Consider the following 24,541-nt stretch of genomic DNA (forward strand, 5'->3'; position numbering starts at 1 on the left):
GCAAAAGATAAAGCCTAATTTTTTGGACAAAAAAAGCAACACTTATGATATCTTTGTGACAAGAGCGATTAGAAGGTAAATCTCATCTTGAATAGAAATTTAGGTATTGTCAAGGGTAAGATTGGAAGAACAGGGTTCTTTTTTGTGGGAAATAACGAAGAGCTGTGTCTCCTGACATTGAAGTTTGTAATGTTATCCAAACCCCGTTGATGCATGTTTTGAAGATAGGAATTTAAGTTAGAAAAGGTTAGATTTCTGGAGGCTGTGGTGATTTGTGCTTTGAGGGTTTGTCAAACAAAAAGGAGGAATGTAATGTGATGTCATCAGCAAAACTGTCTACTGGATTATAAATTAATGATACCAAGAAATTATATTCTTGGTTTCATCCTTTATCCAAGTGTAAGCAAACAAAATTTGCATGTGAAGTCACTTCACAACTGGACTGTTGTGAAGTGGAAACCTGTCAGATTTCATCCATGCTACACCAAGTGCAGATGACTGGATAATCAACCTAGACATACAGTTGTAGCCTATTCTTGAGTGTCTCTTTTATGACTGTATTATGTCTTATTATTGTACATATGTCTATTACTTGTCCATATATATTAAAGAATTAATGTAATGTAACTTTTTATGTGTGAGCTATATGCTAAATAAATAACAACTGGACTACTTGTATATAGAGGCTAATGACTTCACATCAATTGCCTTAGTATCACATCATGCAATGCACATATTCTTATGGACATATATAATGCTATGCATTATTTGAAGAGCTGTTTACCAACAACAGTTTTGACCTTTACTGATGACTCATCAGTGGGAACTCAGAAGTGATAACAAGATTGAAGTAATGTAGAAGTCACATTTCCATATACAAGTGTCATATCTTATTACTAAAATATTCTGAATTAGAGACGTTGAAAGTTTTTCCACTTGGTTATACTATAAATTAAAGATTCCAAGAAATTATATTTTTGATTTCATCCAAGTGTAGGCAAACAAAGTTTATGTGTGAAGTCACTTCACGTCAATTAATTCAACCTTGGTATTTTCTGGATCTTATTCCCACTGATGAGACCTCAATAAAGATCGAAATCAGTCTGGATAAGTGGCTCTTCCCATAATGCATAGCGTTATACATGTCCATAAGGATATGTACATTGCATTATGGGATACTAAGGCAATTGATGTGAAGTCATTAGCCTCTATATACAAGTAGCCCAGTCATGAAGTGACTTCATGAGCAAACTTTGTTTGTTTACACTTGGATAAAAGGATGAGAACATATTTCCTTGGCATCTTTAATGTATAGTATAACCAAGTGGAAAAATTTTCAACGTGTGCTGAATTGGCAGTCAGTTGGAGTAGATTGTTTATGTATAAAAAGAGAGAGTAAGCAAGAGAAAGAGCCTTATGGGACCCCAGCATTAGTTGTATAGATAGAAGAAAAGGTGCTGGCCACCATCACTTGAAGTAAGCACCCAGCCAGAAAGCTGGCTACACAATTTAAGAAGTCAGAGGGCAGACTGAATGATCTCGAAAGTTATTCCACTTAGTTATACTATAAATTAAAGATACCAAAATGTTATATTCTTGGTTTAATCCTTTATCCAAGTGTAAGCAAACAAAGTTTACACATGAAAAAACTTCACACCTGGGCAACTCATATATAGAGGCTAATAACATCATATACGAGTTGCTCAGTCGTGAAGTTACTTCACGTGCAAACTTTGTTTGCTTTCACTTGGATAAAAGATTAAACCAAGAATATAACTTTTTAGCATCTTTAATTTATAGACTGAATGATGGGAGTGTTCCTAATATCTTTATGCCAAACTTGGTCAAACACTCTGGAGATATGAAGAGCAACCACTTTAGGTTTGCCAAACCTTTCCAAGGAGTTTGTCCAGAGGTGGGTGACATACGTTAGTAGATTGACAGTGATGAAATTCACACTATTGGTCATTTATTGGATTGTGTAGAAATTTCGTATGGATAATTCTTTCCATTACTTAGAAAGAACTGAAGTGAGAGAAATTGTATGGTAGTTTGAAGGCAAGGATTTGTTGTATATGAGCTAGTTTCCAGACAGCAGAATAGATGCTGGTGGAATAAGAAAGTGTAAATAGGCAGTATAAAGTGGGAGTTAGCTCTCAGGCACAGACTTTTAGAACAACTGAAGAAATGTCATCAGGACCAGGAGATTTTTTGGTATCTAGTTTGAGCAAAATTTTTTGGATCTTTCTGGCAAAAGATCAAATGCAGCATTGAGTGTCTGAAATGGTTGGGGGACATCCACCATGTTCAGCTATGGAAGAGTTGGAGGAAAAGTACGAAGCCAGGAGGTTGGCTTTTTATATGAGTGATGATGCAATAGTACCATATGAGTGAAATAGTGGTAGGAGAAGTGTTGGGCAAAACTTACAACCAATAGCTTTAGCTAGAGTCTAGAAGGCATGGCTGTAATTTGAATAGGATGCAAGTTTCTTACTTTTAGTTCTCTCAAAATCAGTTTTCGATGTGGTGATAATTTTTTTGCAGCTATTCCGGGCTTTAGTGCAGAATGTATAGAAAGATGGAGTTTTGGAGCCAGTTATGGTATGCCTGACTCTTCTTTTGTACAGCCTTGGCACACCTGTGGGAGAACCACGGCTTAGATAGGGAATGAGAATTTAGGGTGGAGTGGGGAATAAATGATGTCATGTTGATGAATATTATTTCAGTGATTCTTTCTGTACATAGGTTTGATTCAAGTGATTAGAAACAGTAATCTGACCAAGGAAATGCAGAGTAGATGTTATGAAGATTTTCCCACTTGGCTTTCTGGTAATGCCATACAATGTGTGTGTGGATGTGTATGCTTGTGTATGTGTTGTTCCATGGGGGAAGAGATCAGCACTGCATTGTAGTCTGAGCTGCCTAGAGGGCAGACAACATTCACAGTGAGTTTAGATAGGTCACTGGTGAGGAAGAGGTCCCAAGTGTATGGGGGAGTGGTTGGGATTGTCTGATATTCTGGTGGCAAGTGGACAATTTGTGTTTGATCATTTGTGATTGCAAAAGTCTCAGCCTCTCTACCTGATTGATCTGTGCAATTTGAAGTGGGTAGCCAGTCATACCCATATTTGCCCATTATTCTTTCTCATTTCTCATTGTATGTTCCAATCTCCTCCAATAATTAGTATATCTTTCTTTGATATTGACGATGCCTTCCAAGCTGCTATAGAATAACAGTAATTCTTCTTCAGTACTTTCCAAAGTGGTCATGGTGAAAATCTTGCCATTACTATTCTTTCGTTTACTGTTTATAATAATGCTTCTTTTCCTCTTTTGTTGAGAAGAAATTTGACTCTTTCTTCATGTTTTGTACCATTTCCAGACCAGATGATTTTTCCTATATAAATGTAGAAGGCTAATGTGAAGAAGCCACACAGAGATACATGTATTCATCCTCCACACACATGCACGCACACACGTAGCAATGTGATTGTGATTATTAAACAGGTTGTATATAACAAAATATGTTCCCTAATTAATCAATGATATACATGCAAATGCAGCAATATACAGCATGGGAGTGCTTGAATCAAATTCCAGTTTACAGATTAATTCTTATGAGAAAATTACATTTCTATAATATCAATTATAAAACATCATTTTATTTGGAAGTTAAAATTATTACCATCTCATATCAATGAAAACATAATACACAAAGTGTTTGGCCTATTGAACTACAGAAACAAAATTCTGAGAATGTATCCTGATTTGTAAAATTCATACCTGGTCCAGCTTCACTAACATCAAATGGAATTCTCTTTTCTTCACCAATAGTAAGTGAAATATGGTTATCATCATCTAAAAGATTTTCCAAGCCACCAATCACTCGTACTTTCACAGGGCTGACCACACGAGGATGGAAAGGACTTCCTGTAAGGTTATTTTTTTAAAATATTGTTTTTAAACTCATAAGTATCCAACAACATAATGCCATTTTTATTATAATTTCTATTAAATCAGAAAGATAAATATTAAAATACCAAGATTTATGCAATCTTTAGTAAAAATATGAAATACAAAACTATCAACAATGATAATCTGTCAGTGCAAAAATTTTAATATAAAATTTCTGTAAAAAGGTTCACAGACTTCATGCTGTGCCTCAATCTAAAATAAGTGTAATATAAATAGACACATACTTAGTTTATTTTGTTGAGCTACTTATGCTTTAGAGTAACAGTAGCTTTAAATGAAGTTTTAAAACTGAAATGTTGTGAATAAACTGCATAATGCACAACACCTACTGTTTACTAGATTTGAATCCAAAATGGCAGATAGAGAATATCCAGTAATTTGACTAAAAGTCTATATAGCTGTCAGCTGTATAGATAGGAAAAATGAAAGAGTTTGAGAACAGGAACCAAACCTTTGAGATTCAGTGGCGAGCCCTGAAGAAAACATTGATTGATTCAGCCGGAGAAGCATGTGGTGACGTTATCTGCAAGGATAGAAAAATCAGAACTCCATGGTGGACACAGGAAGTTAAAGAGGCAGTGAAGGAAAGAAGAAAGCATATCAAAAGTTCCTGACAAATAAGTCAGCTTGTGCTCTTAAATATACAGAGACAAATGTAAGAAAGCTAAACATTGTGTAAAACTAGCTAAACAAAAGTCATGGGAAGACTTTGGTAAGAACACAGAAAATAAATATCAGGAAGGTGGCAAAATATTCTAGAGACTATTCAAAAAGCTCAGAAATGGAGAAAACAGCACTGTCAAAGGAATTAGAGATGATAAAGGCAACATGAAAAATAAAGAAAAAAATATCCTTGATGTAAGAAGTAACTGCTTTGAAAAATTACTAAATGAAACAAACAGTGACAGAGCAGTGGTAAAAAAAACGCTCAACAGGCATGCAATCAGGAATACGGAGTAGAAAAAGCCATCAAAAGCCTGAAATGTAGAAAGGCAGCAGGAATAATGATATTCGACCAGAAATTGCTCACGTATGGAGGTATAAAATCTTGCAATAGCTGCACTGCATTTTAAAAGGCATGGACAGAGGGATGAATTTCAGATGATTGGAGTAGAGCTCTCATAGTACCCATATATAAAAATTGAAATAAAACTGAACATGAGAATGAAATTCCTGGTAGGATTTATGCAAGGAAGGCCTGGTGAAGAACAAGCAGGATTTAGGCCAAATAGAGGCTATCAGGAGATCAGATTTTTTCACTTTATAACAAATAGCGGAGAAATTGTGGGAATATAACAAAGATCTGTATTTAAATTTTGTAGACCTGTATGACAAAGTGCCAAGAGAAAAGCGATTCAAAATGCTACAGTTATATGGTGTCAATGGAGTATTTTATTAAGCAATACTTAGTCTTTATTTGAGTTGTAAGTCAGCAGTTAGAATTGAAGGAAGTACAGGAAGATGGTTTGATGTTAAATCAGGTGTCATCAAGGATTTACATTATCTCCTCTGTTCTTTATTATCTATATGGATCACATTATGAAGGAAAGCAGTATTAAACCTGATATCAAAATTGGAGATGTTAATCTCAGCTCTTTTCTTTATGCAGATGATGTTATACCTTTAAATAAATCAGTACAAGTCTTTAAGATTTCTTGACTAAATTGAGTAACTGTTGTAATAAATTTGATATGAAAATCAGCAATAACAGGTCAAAGACAATGAAAATAGGCAGAAGCATTGAAATTATCAACTATATCATGAATGAAGAACCTATAGAACAGGTAAAACATTTCAGCTACTTAGGGACAAATTTTAGTGAAGTTGGTAAATTTAATCAGAAAATAGACAACAGAATCAACAAAGCAGGTATTGTAGAAAGTGAACTGAATAAATTTATATGGAATAAGAGAGAAATTTTTGGCATGAAGTTTTTGGTATGAAAATCAGTAATAACAAGACAAAGACAATGAAAATAGGCAGAAATTGAAAATATCAACTACATCGTGAAGGGAGAACCTATAGAACAAGTAAAATTTTTAGTGAAAATGGTAAATTAATGTAGAAATAGACAACAGAATCAACAAAATAGGTATGGTAGGAAGTCAAATGAATAAATTTATATGGAATAAGAGAGAAATTAATCAAAACACTAAATTAGTTGTATACAAGACAGTGCTCAAACCAATTTTAACTTATGGATCTGAGAGGTGGGCTTGAAATAAAGCACTTGACCAAAGACTGGAGACCACAGATATGAGAGTCCCCATTTTACCTGGGTGATCTATAACTTATTATCATTTCCCCTCTCAACTGATGTTCATAATTACAATGTCTTAATTCAAGGAACATCCATCATGCAACCTTTTGAACATTTAGTTCCCATTGGTTATTCACATTCACTCTTTCACTGAATAACAATTTTTCCAAACAGTAAACTCATTAAAATATAATACATAATCCATTCTGCAAGTACAAATACTTTCAATTATCAAAATCACACCACAAAGAGTATAAAAATAATAAATTTAACCAGCAATTATGCATTATAAGGAAGAATCTTCCTTGAGATTTCTGCTTATAATTGCACTACTGGGGAACTCAAGATGAAATTCAATGAAATATTACTAAGATGGTGCAAGAATTATATACAATGCATATGTTTCATCTACAGTAATATATTATTTTACCAACAAAGTATATTGCTGCAGTGTATATATACAAAACAAAAACAAAAGATTTCAATAAAACACATATGTAACCAGGTATCTTACTCTGATACAGTAACTTATTAGATAGCTGGCCAAACATTTTTCAGTACCTAATACACACTTTTTGATGAAGGACAATGTAGTTAGTATCAATTAAACCATCAACTGAACAGTTGTTAGATATTATTCATTTGAAGTATAAAGTTAAAAATGCATCAATAGAATGTGAGTTACTGTAAAAATTCTATTTTTTAATGCTTCTTAGTGGTTTGTGTGTGTATGCGTGCAGAAAAAAAGTAATCAAAGATAAAATTCCACTTTAACATGATCTCAGTACTCAAAGAATGTAGTTCTGTTATCAAGCTGTATATGTAGTAGCATGACCCATGTGTTAATTTAAAGAAGAAAAATTATTAATTATACAATATTAATCCCAAAATTGATATATTCCCAGATATTCTCATTCATCCATAATGGACAAATATCTAACTTCATTCACCTGGTATTTCTCTTCCATTCCATAAAACTCGAATATCAAATACTCCAACTTCTTGAGGAACATATTGAACAATAAATATACCCTCTTCCTCTTCTTCAATTGTGCATTCTGCTTCACAATCAGGCCCTTGAAAATGAAATTATGTTAACTTTTAGCTAACAGAAAAACAATCTTTTACAAAATTTACACAATTTTGTTATTCACATACCATATTCTAAATTTAAACTAACCATAAATGTTGGTCAACTTCTGAATTTGGTACTTAAATGTCAACAAGTATGGCAATGACATAATAGCATTCACATATATCAATGTCATTCTTTCTTTTCTCTCTCTCTCTCTTAAATGAATCAAAATAGATAGAAACATTAAATTCATTACATTTGATTTATTAGTTCTGATGATAATAAATTTAAATGTATTATCATCAGAACTCTGACAGAGCAGCATTAATGTTACCGAAAAAACTATAACAGAAATGTCAGACATTTCATGCAATAAAATCTGCATAACGTTTCAAGCTTGTGGCTAAACCATGTTTCTATCCATTTCAATTGATTAATTAAAGTTATGGCCATATAAGATATAATTGATGCCACTAATTTTTGCAGTAACTGAAATATATATATATATATATATATATATATACATTGAAAATCTGAAAATTATATATTGCTATTTATTGCTACTGGCAAAAGCAGCAGGGTATGGATGTGTGGTAAAAAAAAAAAGTTTTGTGTATCAGGAGGTTCTTCCCCCCCCTCCTCCACTTTTGTGTATATCTATACAATAATTTGTTTTAAGTTAGTAAGATTATCTATTGTCTGCATTATTTGTGTAGCAATATTAAATGCATTTCTGTTTACTGTATCATGTGCAAATGAAATGCAGATAGTGGGAAGCACTTAGTGATTTGAGTAATATTATCTCCAACTTTAGTAGTACAGGAGCAGCAAAATGGAAATAGGTGAATTCTGACCTATAAATAAGCAATATTTTTGAGCATAGGGGAAAAGGAAAGAGGTGTGGAAATATTCGAATTTAAAGAGTGTTACAAAGAGAGATGTCCTTGATTATGTGAATGAACAGTGGGCAACAGTGGGATGTGTGGTGTAAGAAATAGAGGAGTTTCAAAAGAAAATTGAAGGCATGAAGATTGAATTTGAGAGGACAAAGATTATGAGACTTAAGAGATTAAATTGTGCAAGGAGAGTAAGGAAGAGACAAATGCAAGAGAATGGGAGAGATAGGGAAAAAAAGGAATCTGTAATCCAGAGTATTTTAGTAATAAGATGTGTCACTCTTTGGCTACTTGTATATGGAAATATTACTTCTGCATTACTTCAGCCTTGGTATCACTTCTGGGTCTGGCTCCCAGTGATGAGATCTAAATAAAGGTCAAACTGGTCTAGGTAGTTATCCTTTCCATAATGCATCATTATACATGTCAGTAAAGATATGTGCAATGCATTATGGATACTAAGGCAATTAATGTGAAGTCATTAGCATCTAATATACAAGTGGTCCAGTCATGAAGTGACTTCACATGCAAACTTTGTTTGCTCACACTTTGAAAAAGGATGAAACCAAGAATATAATTTATTGGCATCTTTAATTTAAATTCTTATCATTAGAAATCCAATGATAAGAATGAACAGCAATTTATTGAATTGTTGCAAGACAACTTTCTCAAGCAGCATGTGACAGAAGGAACTGGAGGTCAAAGAGAATTGTAATTTTTCATAGTGCCAGAAGGGGTCTTTGTTAAGATATCACTATTTTACCACCAGTTTGTGACGGTGATCATGGAGTGCTTTTTTTGGGAAGTATCTAATTATATTGATGTTTCCATGATAATAGGTTATATGCTGAATTACAAAGTTGGAAATTATAATCAACTTAGGAGAATACTATCTTTGGTCCCATAGTATCAGTTACTGAATGGGAAAAATGTGAAGAATGCATGGGAATCTTTGAAAAAAGTGTTTAAATGAGGCAGTGTATCTGAATATATCCCTAATGTTCGAAGAATAAATAGGTTAGGAGTGAAATCGACGTGCAACCTTTTTCTCATGATATTCTTTCCACATATCTTCTTCTTCTTGTGGATCTCTTGCTTAATAAGGTTGCACATCCATTTCACTCCCAATCTATTTATTCTTCGAACACTAAGGATATATTCAGATACACTGCCTCATTTAAACACTTTCCACAAGTCTCACCTCAGGAATGGAAGGAATGTACAATAGTTCCATTGTACAAGTGTTGTGCAAAAACTGATGTGTCTAACTACCGACCTATCAGCATCTCTGGTGTGGTAGTGAAGATTTTAAATAAGTTGGTAAGAACTTGCATACAGAAATGGATAGACAAGCTATACTCTGCAAGGAGTAGCACGAATTTACTAAACAATGTTACAGCCGAGTTGGATAAAGGAAATGGACACACCATGATAATGTTGGATTTTGCTAAGGCATTTGATAGGATACCAAACAAAAGGCTGTTGCATAAAATGGAGAATATGGAATTGGAATATAAACTCTTGACTTGGATTGGTGGGTGGTTGACAGACAGTTTTAAGAAAGTTGTATATGGTGGGCGTGAATCTGCCAGATTTTAAGGTGACCAGTGGTGAATCTCAGGATTCAGTCTTTGGGCCATTGTTGTTCAATCTATACATTAATAACATTAGGAAGGATCTAAAATGAGATGTGCAAATTGTTTGCCAATGTTGCAAAGATAGACAGGGTAATCATGGATGCTGCTGATATCCAGCACATACTGGATTTGAATAGGCTTGAAATTTGGGCAAACAAAAATGCTGGTCAGTTTAATGTTAGTAAGTATAAAGTTGTGCACTTTGGAGTGATGAGATTTCGAGGCATATTATATTAAGCGGGGTTATGTTACAAGAAACTCACAATGCTAGGGATCTTGGTGTAATGGTGGATAGGAATTTGAAGTTCAAAGGTCACATACATAGTCATAAATACAACTCAGAGGAAAATTGCAATGTTGAAGCGAACCTTGACATGTAAGGATAAGGAAGTCACTTTGCCTTTTTATAAGGCCTTGATAAGATAAGACCACACCTGGATTATTGTATGCAGATTTGGTCTCCTGGGTTCCAAGAGGATAAATAAGCTGTAGAAAGGGTGCAAAGAAGAGTTACAAAGATTTCATTCAGATTATGGGATTTAGATTATAAGGAAAGATTGTGAGCATGTGGATTGCAGACTCTGGTTAACAGGAGAAAGAGGGGTGATATGAGAGAGGTCTATAAACTCATTCTCGTATTCTCTCCCCACCTTCCATATAACGAAAAATGGAGAGAGAATACAAGAACATCCATGGAAGTTAAGTTTGTTCACAATGAAGAAAGGGATAAGAGCTAGGTTTTCCTCTCACAGAGCAGAGAGTGAGTGGGACAGTTTGACTTTAGTGGTGGTGAGGGGCATCTAGTGTGAATGAATTTAAGGGAAGGTATGATGGCTGGTTTGGGTGATTTATAGCCTCCCACGATGAGTCCTCGACTCCCTGGAGGTCTCAGATAATAATAATAACATTTTTACACTCAGCTGTCGGTATCTTGTGCTCACCAACTTCAGTTGTATACTATATCTGCTCCAATCAAGTCTTGTGCTATTACCATCTTTAACTTCAAAATTTTCACAAAGTATATAATAAAGTTAACATCCTTTAATTAAAAGCTCATTTAATTTTATCTTTTTTAGCCTAGCTATTAAAAAAGGAGACTGATCTATTACCCAAATAGCTTAGCTTTATTATTATTATTTTTTTTATCAAACTTTAAACAATTTATGAGGATCATGATTTTTAGAAATTTCTCAGCATCAACTCCCCTCCTACATACACACACGCACACACACAAATATGCGCGTGCACGCACACGCACACACCACAAAATACAAGTAAAAATGGTATATCACTTTATTATTAAACAATCTGGATGAGAGATAGTTGTGGAACATTTTTCTGCTTGGTTTAATGCGAATTATATTTGACAAGAAACTATATATTCTTGTTTAAATCCTATATCTGAGCACAGGTGCAAGCATAAAGTATCTTCACAACTAGTCTACATGTATACAGTGGTTACATCAATTGCCTTAGTATTGCATAATTGAAACACATTGTGGGAAAGTACCCAGACTGGTACTTTTAATGAGGTCACATCAATGGGTGTCAGACCCAAGAAGATATCAAAGTTAAATCAATGCAGAAGTCATATACAATGTCAATGAACACCATAGATGGGCAGAACAAACAGCCATAGTGCCCACCTTAATAAGGCATAGGACCTCTTTTCGCTGCAATGACTGCAGCAATCCTACGCAGCACAGTTTTTGCAAGCATACAATAGTTATCAATGGGAAATTTGTACCATTCTTCCTGTGGGAATATAATTATGTCCTGGTCTGTTGGGGCAGACATCCCCTGATTTCGCCCGACACTCCAGTTTATCTCACAGATGTTCAGTAGAGTTGAGATCAGGGCTCTGTGGAGGCCAGTCAAGTGTGGTGAGGTTCATGTCCACAAATCACGCAGCTGCAGCCTTATGACATGGTGCATTGTCTTGTTAAAAAAAACCATTGTCAATTCCACAAAGTAGGAAGTGTTACATTGTCCAGAATGTTCAGATACATCTCTAAGTTCAATATTCATGGCATCACAAACAGAGGTCTGAGATGAAAACCAGGAAAAACAGAAGTTTCATAGTTAAGGTTACATACTCTGGTAACATTCACCAGTCATCCACCACCACACTCATCCATCAACCTGGTAGAGGATGTAGCTCAAATTGTTGCCCATAACACAGCTTTTTAAGGTTCTACATCCTACTATATGCATATCGTCTTCATCACTGAAGTCGATACTGCATATTAGTTCAGGTAATGTGGAGCTTACATATTGCAGTCCTACCATGGAAACCCATGTTGTGAGCCTCAGTTCTATGTGCAGACTGGTATTCCAGTTGATGCCTGAAACTCTGCATTCAACATGTCAGCTGACGAATGGTGGTTTTTACAAATTATCCGTCATAGCACCTATGGTCACATTTGGTGAGTGTGGTGGGTCGTCCACTGCGGATAGCATATGCAATCGACTCCTTTATATATATATAGTATTCAAAAAGAAAAAGTGCTGATGGACCACAAGGCATCACATTCCTTACTATGAGTAAGTAATGTAGTGTCGTAACTCAAACAGTAGTTGAGGAAGATTGTACAAGTGTACAGAAAGTGTGTGGAAGTGATAGCGAGGGAAAAGAGTTTGATTAACGATAAAATGTGATAATGATGTAGAAAAAATAATGCAATTAATAGTAATATGTCAAACAGATTTGATGGCAAACAACTTGTGGAACTGAAGATAAGATAGCAATAGTGAATGATAGTAACAAAAGAATGATGCAAGATTTGAAAGCTGAGTTGGTGAAGATGAGGCAAGAAATGAAGCAGATGCAGAGTGAAATGAAGAGAACTGTAGATATGCGTGGAAGAGTGAAGAAGATGGGAATGAATGATGTAGGTATGGAAGAGGTAATGAAAGACTTGTGAGTGGCATTATGTGGGGATTTGATTATTACAGGTGTGGTAAATAAGAGTATGTACAAAGTTTGTTTTCTGTGAGGTAAAATGAATAGAGTGATTGAGGCATTAGATATCAGGAGTTAGTATGCAAAAGAGTTGGTAGTGGTAGTAGCAACAAATAACTTGAGTGGGAACAAAGGAATGCAAGACTGGATATCAGGAGCTTGTTGAGAAGAATAAAATATAATAGCGTGATAGGAAAGGTAGTCAGTGTGTTGCCCAGGTATGAGAGAGAGAGAGAGATAAGGTGGAGGGCAAGGATTATGAATGATAGTAGAAATATGTGAAGAGAAATGAGGGCAGTTTGTTAAGATGTGGAATTAGCTTGAAGGATGAATTGAACTGTATAAGAGTGATGGACTTCGTTTGAATGGTTTTGGTGTGAGCATATAGAATGAATCTGAGCAAGTAAGAAGCAATGCTTCCTCTTGAAAGAGCAGAAGAGTAAGGAAGGAGATATTGAAGTGATGCCAATGAATTGAGAAGTGGGTAGCATGAGTGTAAAGAATGAGAGAACAGATGTGCAAGATAAACAGGGAAATCAGCAAGCTCAGGGTGGACAGAGGAACATTGTGTGAGAAAGGTTGATGCTCAAAGAGGAAGTGAATGTACATGTAGACAAGGAAGAAATGGGATATACTGGGATGTAGGAAAAACATTTGAAGAAGGTGCTGGGATAGGTAAGAAGAAAAATAAATGGTTCCAGGAAGATATGGGAAAAGTCACATCTGATAAGTGGTAGCAGTGAAATTTGTTATAGATCAAGATATGAGTGTTATGTTTGTGCATGAATGCTAGAAGTATCAGAAACAAGGGAAATGAAATGGTTGCATTGATTGAGTTGAAAGGAAAAAATGGAAGGGTATATGATGTTTTTTATGAAGATAGAAAGGTAAAACGTAAAGGTAAAGGTAATGTCCATGCAAGGTAGAGATGCAAGAGGAGAAACAGCAGCACTGGTTTTGAGAGCATCAACTTAATGACCAATCTGTCTGTCAAGTGTTGTGGTTGAAGTGTTGGAGAGGCTAGTGAGAACTAGGATCCAGAATTGGGTTGACAAAGTGATATTATCTTTGATGGACAGCACGGATTTGCTAAAGAATCATCATGATTTAGTAATCTGCTTATTTATTACAATAAGGTGATGGCTGCATTGGACGGGGAGGGGGGGGGATAGATACACAGTGGTATACTTGGATTTTGCAAAGGGTTTTGATAGATTATCACATGATAAGTTGATAGTCAAACTAGAGCAGAAGGGATTGGATATTAGACTAGTGCATTGGACTGGAGATTCACTGTTTGATAGGAATCCACAAGTTGTGTATGGGGGAGCAATATCCAAATATCCAGGAAGAAGAGACACACTAGTGGTGTGCCTCAGGGATCTGTTTTAGGACCATGGCTGTTTAACCTGTATGTTAATGATAATTGGGAAGATTTAAATGGGGATATTCAGTTGAAGATTAATGTCGAAGAGGTTTTTCATAAAATGGTGGGAGATAGTGGAAGAATATGAGGTCATACCCAAAAGCTGTTTAAGAAGGGTGTGAGCAAGAGAGTGACAAGCATGTTTTTGTATGGAGAGTTGGGAATGATTGGAATGCACTGCCTGAGAATTTGGTGTCTGCAGAGAATTTGAATGTATTTAAGGCATGATACGATGAGCTGTGTGTTGATGAAGGGACCTCCTGCGATGAGTCTTTGACTCCATGGAAGGGGGGGGGGGTCCTCGGAGTAATAATAATGTCATAATCCAGTTCCTGCTTTATAGACAAAAACAGAAATGTTTATGTTTTCAAGTCACTTCAAGCCTTCACAAAGTAGGTAGATAGTCTTCACAGTGGGTGACGAAAATTGTCTACCACCTGAATGCATTTTCACTATATAATTTAAGGAAATTACAACGTACTAGGATATACATTAAAATAAATTTTAATATACTTCAATATTTCGGCAACGTCACATTGCCATTTTCAAGAACTTAAGTACAAGACACGTGCATGCAGGCACAACAAAACAGTAAGTGAGGAAGAAGTAGGAAGCTATTATTTCTCCTAAAGTCCTGATGGTGCCCTTTAGCAGGCAATGTTGGTATTCTTGGGCGATTGGGCTGAAGGTCTTCTGATGTAGGTTCCCAAATTTGAGGCAGTCTCATGCAGCCAAATTTGTTGAGGTTCGGATCGTTTCTTAGGGCTGAAGCTGATTCCATGAAAAGCCTTTCATATTTGTATTTGCTATGGTGTATTATCCTGGCTTTCTTCTGCCGTATTCTATGGCAGGTATCCAAGCGCATGGTCAGCAAGACCAGAGTGGCTGTATTGGTGAAGACAGATGTAGTCCTTGTGTTCTGAAATTCTGATATTTGCTGTCCTGCCTGTTTGGCCATTTGATAGGGGGGGGGGTTGGTCTTTAATAGAGCAGATAAGGGATGCCAATTTTTTATATGGTCTGTAACAAGAAGTTAAGTTATGTTTTTTTAGGATTTTTGTGATTTTTTCCGAGGTGCCTAGAATATAGGGTATGGTGATGGATTTAGAATAATCCTTATTCTAAATCCATCACCATACTGGTTTTCTGGTTTCAATATTTTTTGGATTTTTTTTTTTTTGGGGGGGGGGAGCCATTGGTTGAGAATGTGGTTTAGTTCTGTGGTTAGGGCATTGTCATTTGAGCAGATAAGTTTAAAGTTTAGCCCTGTTGTGTAGTGTCTTAATGACTCCGTATTGTTGTGAGGAGGGGTGGTGGGATTGTTGGTGAATGTATCTGCCTCTATGGGTGGGTTTTCTATAGACTGAGAAAACCAAGGTTCCATCAGGCTGGCAGGTGACTAGTGTGTCTAAGAAAGGAAGGCAATTGTTTTTTTTCCTCTTCCAGGGTGAATTTGATTCTGGGGTGTTGGTTGTTTAAGTGTGTTAAGAAGGAGAGGAGTGCATCGGAGCCATGTGGCCAAATATCGAACACATCATCAACATAGTAAAGCCAAACGGTTGGTTTTTGTGGGGCAGAGTTAAGGCTTTCTTTTCAAATGTCTCCATATAAAAGTTGGCCAAGGGTGGGAAGAGTGGAGAACCCATGGCTGTCCCCTCTATTTGTTTGTAGAATTTTCCTTGCCAAACAAAATAGCCTGAGTTCATTGTGAACTGAAATAGGGCTGTGATATCGGGAGGAAATTTAGCTTGGAATAGCTCTCAGGATTCTTTGAGTTTTGGACATTTGTGAATAAGGAGGAGACATCAAAACTGACCATTATGTCAGTGTGTTTGAGTGTAAGGTTTTCTATGCTGGCTTTGAAGTGGGCTGAGTTTTTTTATGTGTGAAGGTGTGTTGCCAGTATAGTGTGTGAAAGAGCTTTGGCCCAATGTTTAGCTAGTTTGTATGTGGGGGAATCAATGCCATCCACTATGGGACGTAATGGCACATTTTCCTTGTGAATTTTTGGGAGTCCATAAATACGGGGGGGGGGGGGGGGTTATGGAGTTGTATGGTTTTAATTTGTTAGTGATTTCCACAGGCCAAGAAGTGACATTCTTAAGGAGCCTGTGGAGTTTTCTAATTTGTGAGTTGGTGGGACGATCTAACAATTACACAGGTAAGCTGTGTAACAAAAGATTACACAGCTTACCTGTGTAATCTTTTTGGTTAAGCAATACTGTGGCATTCCCTTTATCAGCTTTGGTGATTATTATTTTCTTGTTTTTCTTTAATTCTAATAGAGATTTAATTTTTTTACTGGGCATGTTGGTTTTAGGTGGTTTAGCTATGGTTAGACCACAAGCTACATCCAGTCTAATATCGTTGGCAATGTGGTTTGGAAGGTGTCAAATCCCGCATTCAATTCGTATCATAATATCCTCAGCAGGTATTCTTCTGGGCCCAATGGCGAAGTTGTGGCCACGTGTGAGGCCATCGAGTGCTTCAGGTTTCACACTAAGTGACGAAAGGTTAACTACCGTTTCAGTAGGAAGTTGCGGTTTCGAGATCGAGTCCTTTTTTAAATTTTCAAATTTTTTGATGTGTCGATCTCATACTTTTTTAAATTCTTTCTTCGCTGCAGTACACGAGATGTCATATAAAATAGACCAAATTTCGTGGCTTAAGGTGCTTGAAAGATCATCTTCAAGTGCTTGGATAGCTAAGTTAGCATCATTCAGGAAACTGCAAGTAGTAGCAATTTGTTCCCTGAGTAAAGCTTGGCTGGCAAGGTTATAAATACAGAGTGCCTTTTGCGAAGAGAAACGGCGCTTAAATTTGACAGAGTTAGGGATTACCTGGTTATCCCGGCAGCGCTTCAGGAAGGCGAGACTGTTCAGTTGTCTTGATAGTTTTAACTTCATTTTACCGTAATGGCGTGCTTTACGTGCAATATCATCTCCGTGGATTATCATAATTCTCGTGGAAAGGCTTAGACGTTGGTTATGCATTTTCACTATATAAGTTAAGGAAATTACAATGTACTAGGATATACATTAAAATAAATTTTTTTTAATATATATCCTAGTACGTTGTAATTTCCTTAAATTATATAGTGAAAATGCATAACCAACGTCTAAACCTTTTCACGAGAAACACCTGAATGCATATACAACAAAACTATTTTTAGAGTGATAAAAGTCAGCTGACAAATTAGACCTGTTAATTACCAGTTAACAATTTACAAAGTTTCCTCCACTCCCCTAAAGACAATGCTCTATTCTACAAACATCCTGACATATAAATGATTCCTTATTATTGCAGACAGGACACATGGATAAAACTGGGAGAAGTTTCAAAATCCATAAAAGAGATATACATGCAATGTTGAAAACGAGAGAGAAGAAAGAATTGTACTCATAATACACACTCTCACAGAACATCACATGTTCTGTGAGAGTGTGTATTATGTAAGAGGCAAGCTTCTTCTGTGGTTTTCATAGAAGAGAATTACTTTGACAGGATGTTCAAAGAGTCTTCCGAGGTCATTTGGTCGCATGGCACAATAAACAGAAATCAAGGACTTATATTTCATAACATATGGAAGTCATTAATTAGTGTATATAATATTCATGACCTCTCTTATGCCAGCAATTACATACAGAGTTTACACAATAATGTACAAACCGTGCATGATGTGCCCAATGATACAAGTAATAAAAACCATCAATTCAGTATATTTCAATTTATGGAAATAATGGCTTTTGGAAATGTTTGAGTTTTTTTTTTGTGTTAAATATCTTTCTGAAGATAGTGTCAGCTATGAAAACAGCAAAATATGCCAGAGAAACATTCTCTGACATATTTTGCTGATAAATTTGAATGAATAAAAAGTCTATAACTCAAACCTGATTAATCATTTAAAGTTGATCATAAGATGTTCCCTTACTAACCACAAATGCTATTAACAGCTTTACTATGATAGCAAACTCCATTCCTCTTCTTTGCTTGACAAATCTTAAAGTGCACAATCATTTCAAGCTCAAGATCTTCCATAACCAATGCTTTAAACTCAGATATTGCTTTCCCCAGTGAGGTGAGGACACTCTTGTTAACTTCAATGCTACCTAAGTGTAACCCTATCTCATTTTTTGAAAGAAAGATTTCATTAACTTTCTCTTACCTTTGTTAACCAGATCACGATCATATTTTCTTCTAAGACTAACACCACTAACCTAATGCTACTTCTCATCTGTTAACTTTATAAATTCCAAATCCACCAAACCTTGGAATAGTGTTCACACATTTTGGGTTGGGCACCCAAACCATCCTTAAAAATTCTCCTTAATATCATTCAGAATTTACGTAAAATGTAAGCAGATTAATAAATTGAGTCCATCACAAATAGCATTCATGAGACAGAGAGTGAGAGATGCAGATATCATCTAAAGGTCTTGACAATGTAACTGTGCACTGTTCACTGAAAAGACAGTACACACACACACACACTACTAATTGTCCAGACACCTCTGTTATTTGAAGTTATGGAACATTCCAGGTTTGTTAATAACATAAAAACCAGTGTACAGATAGTAGGATGCAGTATTTCATTGTAGCAGTTGAATACAGGTGGAATAGCAATACGACTTGAACTCAGTGACTTCGAGAGAGAGAGGTGTCATCATGGGCTGTCATAATATTGGTGGCATATTCATGCGTGTCACTGCTGCTCAACTGGAGCATCCAAAATCAACTGTCGGTGATGTGATCAACAAATGGAGCTGTTCTGGCATTGCTAGTGCAGGAAAATACCCAGGCAGTGCTGAAAATGACTGACAGGAACAGGAGGGTGGTAAAACTGCTGGCAGGCAAAAACTGGCAACAATCAGCACAGACCATCTGTGATGCGTTCCAGAGTGCCAGTAACACCATGGTGAGCACTAATACTGTATGAAAAGAACTCCATTTACTGGGTTTCCATGGAAGGGCAGTGGAACACAAGCTGAACATCACAACAATGAAAAAGGTGGCTCGTCTGGCCTGGTACAAAGAGCGTGTGAACTGGGCAATTGACCAGTTGGATGGAAAACGGTACTCTGGAGTAATGAATCAAGGTTCACCTGTTTCCAGTCTGATGGCAGGGTGTGGGTGTGAAGGCAGCCTGGTGTATGCTTGTTACCACAGTAAAGTTTGGCAGTGGAGGAGTAATGGTGTGGGGTGCATTCAGCTGGTTTGGAGTGGGATCACTTGTCGTTGTCCATGGTTTCATGAAGGCAGCTCAGTACCTTGATATTCTGCATAATCAGGTACTGCCTACATTGTAAAGTTTTTATGGAATGGACCTCTGTCACTATCAAGACGACAATGCCCAATGTCATAAAGCTGCAGCTGTTATGGAATGGTATAAAGAGATGGGTGTTAAAGGACTGCCCTTGCCTGTGAAGATTTCTGACCTCTACCCCACTGAACACCTGTGGGACGAATTGGAGTAGCAACTAAAGTCTAGAGCAACACTTCCTCAATCTGTTGCTGAATTCAGTGCTGCTTTGATGGAGGAATAGAGACAAATTCCACCTGATGCCTGCTGCACATTGGTGGAAAGCAGGAGGTGATCAAAGCCAAAGGTGGTTTTGGGTTTAGGGTTTTAGGCAAACCGATATTGGGGTTTGCCTGCTATATCTACTCTATAATATAAAATGATAAGCCTTTTTTTTTTTTGTAACTTTTTTTTGTTAAGTTATTTGAAACGTTTTGAAACTCAGGGCTACCCTGAGTGTCAAGTCTTCAAAATTCGAGTCATCGGAATTCAAGGAGAACTGGCCTACCAGTCTGGAACTTGGGGGGGTGGGGGCTCTGTAGGTGCCAGGGGGTGGAAGCCCCCCTTTTGAGTTTTCAAAATTCGAGTCATCAGAATTCAAGGAGAATTCTGATGCCTACCTGTACGGAACTGGGGGGGCACCGTAGGTGTCAGGGTGAAGAGCCCCCCTAGTATATATATAAAAGTTTGATTTGGGGTGTAATGTTATGCATGCTACTTTTCCAGTTTACTAATATCATTTAACTATAATATTTTAAATAGCTTAAAATGATTAATAAAAATTTTAAAAATATGGCATATATCTTTAAATATTCTGCATGACAGTCCTGCAATTATAATATTTAGATGGTATATGATTTTTACACCATGCAAGACTACTTCACCATTTATTGATGGCCCCAAGTGGATTGGGGAAAAAAATACCATGTTTGCTCTCAAGAGGAGGGTTCAGAGATTATTTTATCCTTAGCCCATTTGTGTACTTTATCAATCAATTGCTGAAAACAGAATTTATGGCTGGCATGGAAACATTATGATCACATTTGCCCCTGTCATTAAACGAAACTTTTACTATATCTACCAATCTATCCATATATATATATATATATAACTAAACTCCACAAATTCCAAGTCAGAACATCAGATCTCTACCTGTTCTTCAACACCTCAGGTACCCATCAGCACACCTACCTGCCCTTTCCTGTCAATAAAGTGATCATCAGACATATGCAGTGGACAGTGCCTCTAGCACCAGTAACATCATCCACACAGCAATGAAGCTACTTACTGGTACCCACTGCACAGAGAGTAGAGAAGACACATTTAACTTTCTTTTCATTACCAACAAACTATTAATTCCGATTTTAATTTTAAAGAATCAGAAGGAAAAACCAGAATCTCTCAGCCATAGAAGCTGAGCAACATCTCATGCACAGCCTGCATGGAAAGCTGCACAGCTGACTATTACTCAAATATCATCACCATCAAGAAAAGAAAAAGGAACTCGAAATCAATTCCACATAGACTGGAAAATATAATGAGACTCTCTGTGTGTGGGGCTGAAAAATCACCTAAAAACTTCAGCATGTACAGATAATAAACAACCATGTAGCTGAGGACAAGATGAGAACTGTTGTGTTCCATTATTAAAATTGTACTATTTTTCCCGTGATGATATGAAAAGGATTATCTTTTCCTTCCTTTGCCATTTTCTTATGTTTTTATATGTAATATGTATTTAATACGTATTTTTTTAAAATGCAAATATTTTGTTGTTTCAAGCTAATCAAATATATATTTTGACCAAGGTTAAATAAAAAAATATATAGAGAGAGATTTTTTTTTTTAATGTATTAAATTTTAATTTACCATCCACATGCACTTCTGGTTTTCCCCAGAGTCCCTTTGCTAATATTTTGAAAGTTGCAGAGGAGCCCAGTTCTGCAATGTTAAGACCAGTGCCTTCTACTCTAGGACTTTCTCCCTCTTCAGCTATGAATGTAATTGGGCTTCCTATAAAAGAGTAAAAAATTCCAATATATGTTTGGCAAAAATCACATTAGAAACTAATTCTTAATAAGGTACTATTATGGAAGTGTTATACAAATGTTTGGTCAGGAATACTGGAATATAGCTCAAAAGTTTACTCAAACTGATATTATTCCATCAAGAGAATCAAAGATATTGAGAGAAGATTCAATAAGCATGTAGGGGAATTATGTCATGATAGTTAATGGAATTACTAGTTAGCAATTTATAATTTGTTGAATTTATCCAACAGGAAAGGAGATTTAACTGAAGTTTAGAAGTTAGTTTAGAGAATATATGAAGACAGAAAGCACAAGTTCATTGTATATAGTTGGACAAAGTTCAACTAGAAGACATAATAAAAAAGTACAGAAATCAGAACAAATACATGTTAATTTTTTACTTTTAAAAGTTGAAAATGCATAATGGTGTTTATAAAAAGTTAGAGAAATAGTTTAGTAATAATAAGTAGAGTACTGGTTAATAAAAAATTCATGTATCATGATTATCTAATTTAATACACTAACACGTCAATGTTCCTAAAAAAATTCAATCTTACTAGATATGTACACAAACGTAGAAAAAAATACATTGATCAATGGCACTATTGATAATTGTGACAAACTGAATTATATTTCACATTTAAAATTTTGCAAAATCAGGACATCTTATCTAACCTTAAACATTTTTGGACATGAGTCAAAGCCATGGATAAGCTTGGAGAAACTTGTGTAGTTGCTTTTGACATTTTCAAGGCATTCGATTAGATCTGGCACAGAAGCCTCCTACCCGAGCTACTATTCATTGTCTCACTTGTGCCTTTCTGAAGGTCACCAATTCTATTTCTGACCATTAAAATGCATGCCATGGTGAGTGATTTCTTACCATCTGATTTCTCTATTAATACCAGGTAACTAAGAAGTAACCCTTCCTCCTATACATTAGTGATCTTCTACCACCAACTTCAATCTAAGGTTTGCTGATAACAGCATACTCCATTCCTCTTCATTTGACAAACCTTATATAGTTCAAATGATTCAAGCTCCTTCTATAATAACCAATGTTTGAAACACTGATCTAACTATTCTCCACTGGAGCAAATATAATCTAGTGATCAATCATAGTAGTTCTTCATGATATAAATATTACCCAAGACACAAAATAATTAGAAGCATATCTTAGGATGTTGACTGTTTAAATGCTGGAAAGTAGGTACTGTGTCTAGAACATGAGACTAAATGGCAAACACACATCACACAGAACAGCTAGTTGGTTTGCATGTAGGATGTTGCTTAGTTTTAATAATGCTTAGTTTTCAAGAAATTGAATACACAACCGGTCAGAAGGGAGGAGCCCATTGTCTTCTCACCTAGCTGCATGTATATTTTTTCCTTGCCATGAAAAATATAGAAATAACAGAAAATAAAAATGAAAGTAATAACCTGATTTATTCAGGTTATTTTAATTTTTATCTCCATGAAAAATAACCTGAATAACTAAGGTTAAATGATAATTAACAAATTCTGTAACAATAACCTAGTGAACAGTGGTTGCTTTACAGTAGTTGTAATTTGTGCTATGATGATGGTCGGAAATCCAGTGATACATAAACAACTTAATTATTATTATTATTATTATTGGATCGGCATCTCAATGGAGTCTGAAGAGTAATTGTAAGGATGCAGACTATGCACATGATGCATATCATACCTCTCCTCAAATGCATTCAAAAATGAAGCACTCATAACAGATTTTGGCAACCCATTCCACCCACTTATTCACCACTCTCCAAGCAAAAATTCTAGTCCTGAGCTATACTAAGTACACTCTTACTTAATTTCCAAGGATGATCCCTTGTTCTGTCCCCTCTAGCCAAGTTCATCAATATTTCCTCTGTATCAATTCTATAAAATTCTTCTAGTAACTTATATGTTTCTATAATAGCCACTCTTTTCTGCCTAACAACCATTTTCTACAGCCCACAAACTCTCAATCCATCCAACTATGTGGCATTCAGCAAACCACTCACCATTGTGGTGGCTTGTCTCTGGATACCCTCTACCATGTCAAAATCAAGAAACCTAAGTGAGCAGACACACACACAGTAATCCAGATGTGGCTGTATCAAAGCCTTATAAAGGAGAATAATAACTTTCTTATCTATTTATGTTAATGGGTTTTTCAATAACCAAATAATGCTATGAGCTACCTTAGCTAATTTTATAATATGGCATCCAAACTTCAACTCTGTGCCCACCAACAATCCCCAATCACTAGCTTCATTATTTTCCTGAAGGGGTACCATTCCATCAATGTGACTCACACCTTGTAATCCTTTCATCTCAAAATGCATAACTTCACACTCCTCCCCTATTAAAATGGTACTCATTATAGGTATTATTTCTGGAAAAATTTCCATGTTACTCCTCTAAGTAAATATAATTTTTTTTTATGGCTATTTAGCCTATTTTTGTTTAGGAGTATCCCTTTTTTATAATGTCATTGGCTTTTTACTCAATTTTTAGAGCATTATTGATGTTTTAAAGACAGATATATGAAGAATATATAGGAATAATAATTCAGACATACCTTTGTAGGATGTTGCATTCGGCATTCAGCGGCATCTGGCATATGGAGATATACATTTATCTGCTGTTAAAGTATGACTGAAAGGAAGGTGGGGGGAGGGTTGGAAATGTGGGGATAGAGAGATGTGGGGGAATTATCGGTGAGGTAAGAGGTGTGTGAATTTTAAGCCTGGGTTGTTTTATTAAGGGTGGGCAGAGAATTCTTTGGGTGGGAAGTGAAAGATAGAAATTTTTGGGGAAGGAGAAGGATATGATGGGATAAGATCAGGAGTGGGAGTAACGGGATGTGAGCCATTTCAACAGAGTGTCGTCTTCGGAGCTCCTAGGGAAAGTGAAGGCTATGTCATGCTGGCTTTATGTTTTTTGTCTTTGGTGTATCTTTAGGTCATGACTCC

General features: G+C 36.0%; 1 protein-coding gene across 1 annotated transcript in view; it reads right to left on the reverse strand.

Annotated features, from left to right (window-relative positions):
• jbug (filamin-type immunoglobulin domains fbug) overlaps positions 1 to 24,541 on the reverse strand; it is an 879,391-nt gene that overhangs the window by 127,105 nt on the left and 727,745 nt on the right. The window contains exons 42-44 of the mRNA XM_090401914.1: positions 21,400 to 21,543; positions 7,186 to 7,311; positions 3,784 to 3,930 (exon numbers count right to left, since the gene is read on the reverse strand). Of these exons, the coding sequence (XP_090258040.1) occupies positions 3,784 to 3,930; positions 7,186 to 7,311; positions 21,400 to 21,543 (417 nt within the window). The remainder of the gene's footprint in view (positions 1 to 3,783; positions 3,931 to 7,185; positions 7,312 to 21,399; positions 21,544 to 24,541) is intronic.

This window comes from Typopeltis vanoorti, chromosome 12 (genome assembly GCF_054136105.1).
Source record: "Typopeltis vanoorti isolate ZY-2024b chromosome 12, IOZ_Tvanoo_1.0, whole genome shotgun sequence".
NCBI lineage: Eukaryota > Metazoa > Arthropoda > Arachnida > Uropygi > Thelyphonidae > Typopeltis > Typopeltis vanoorti.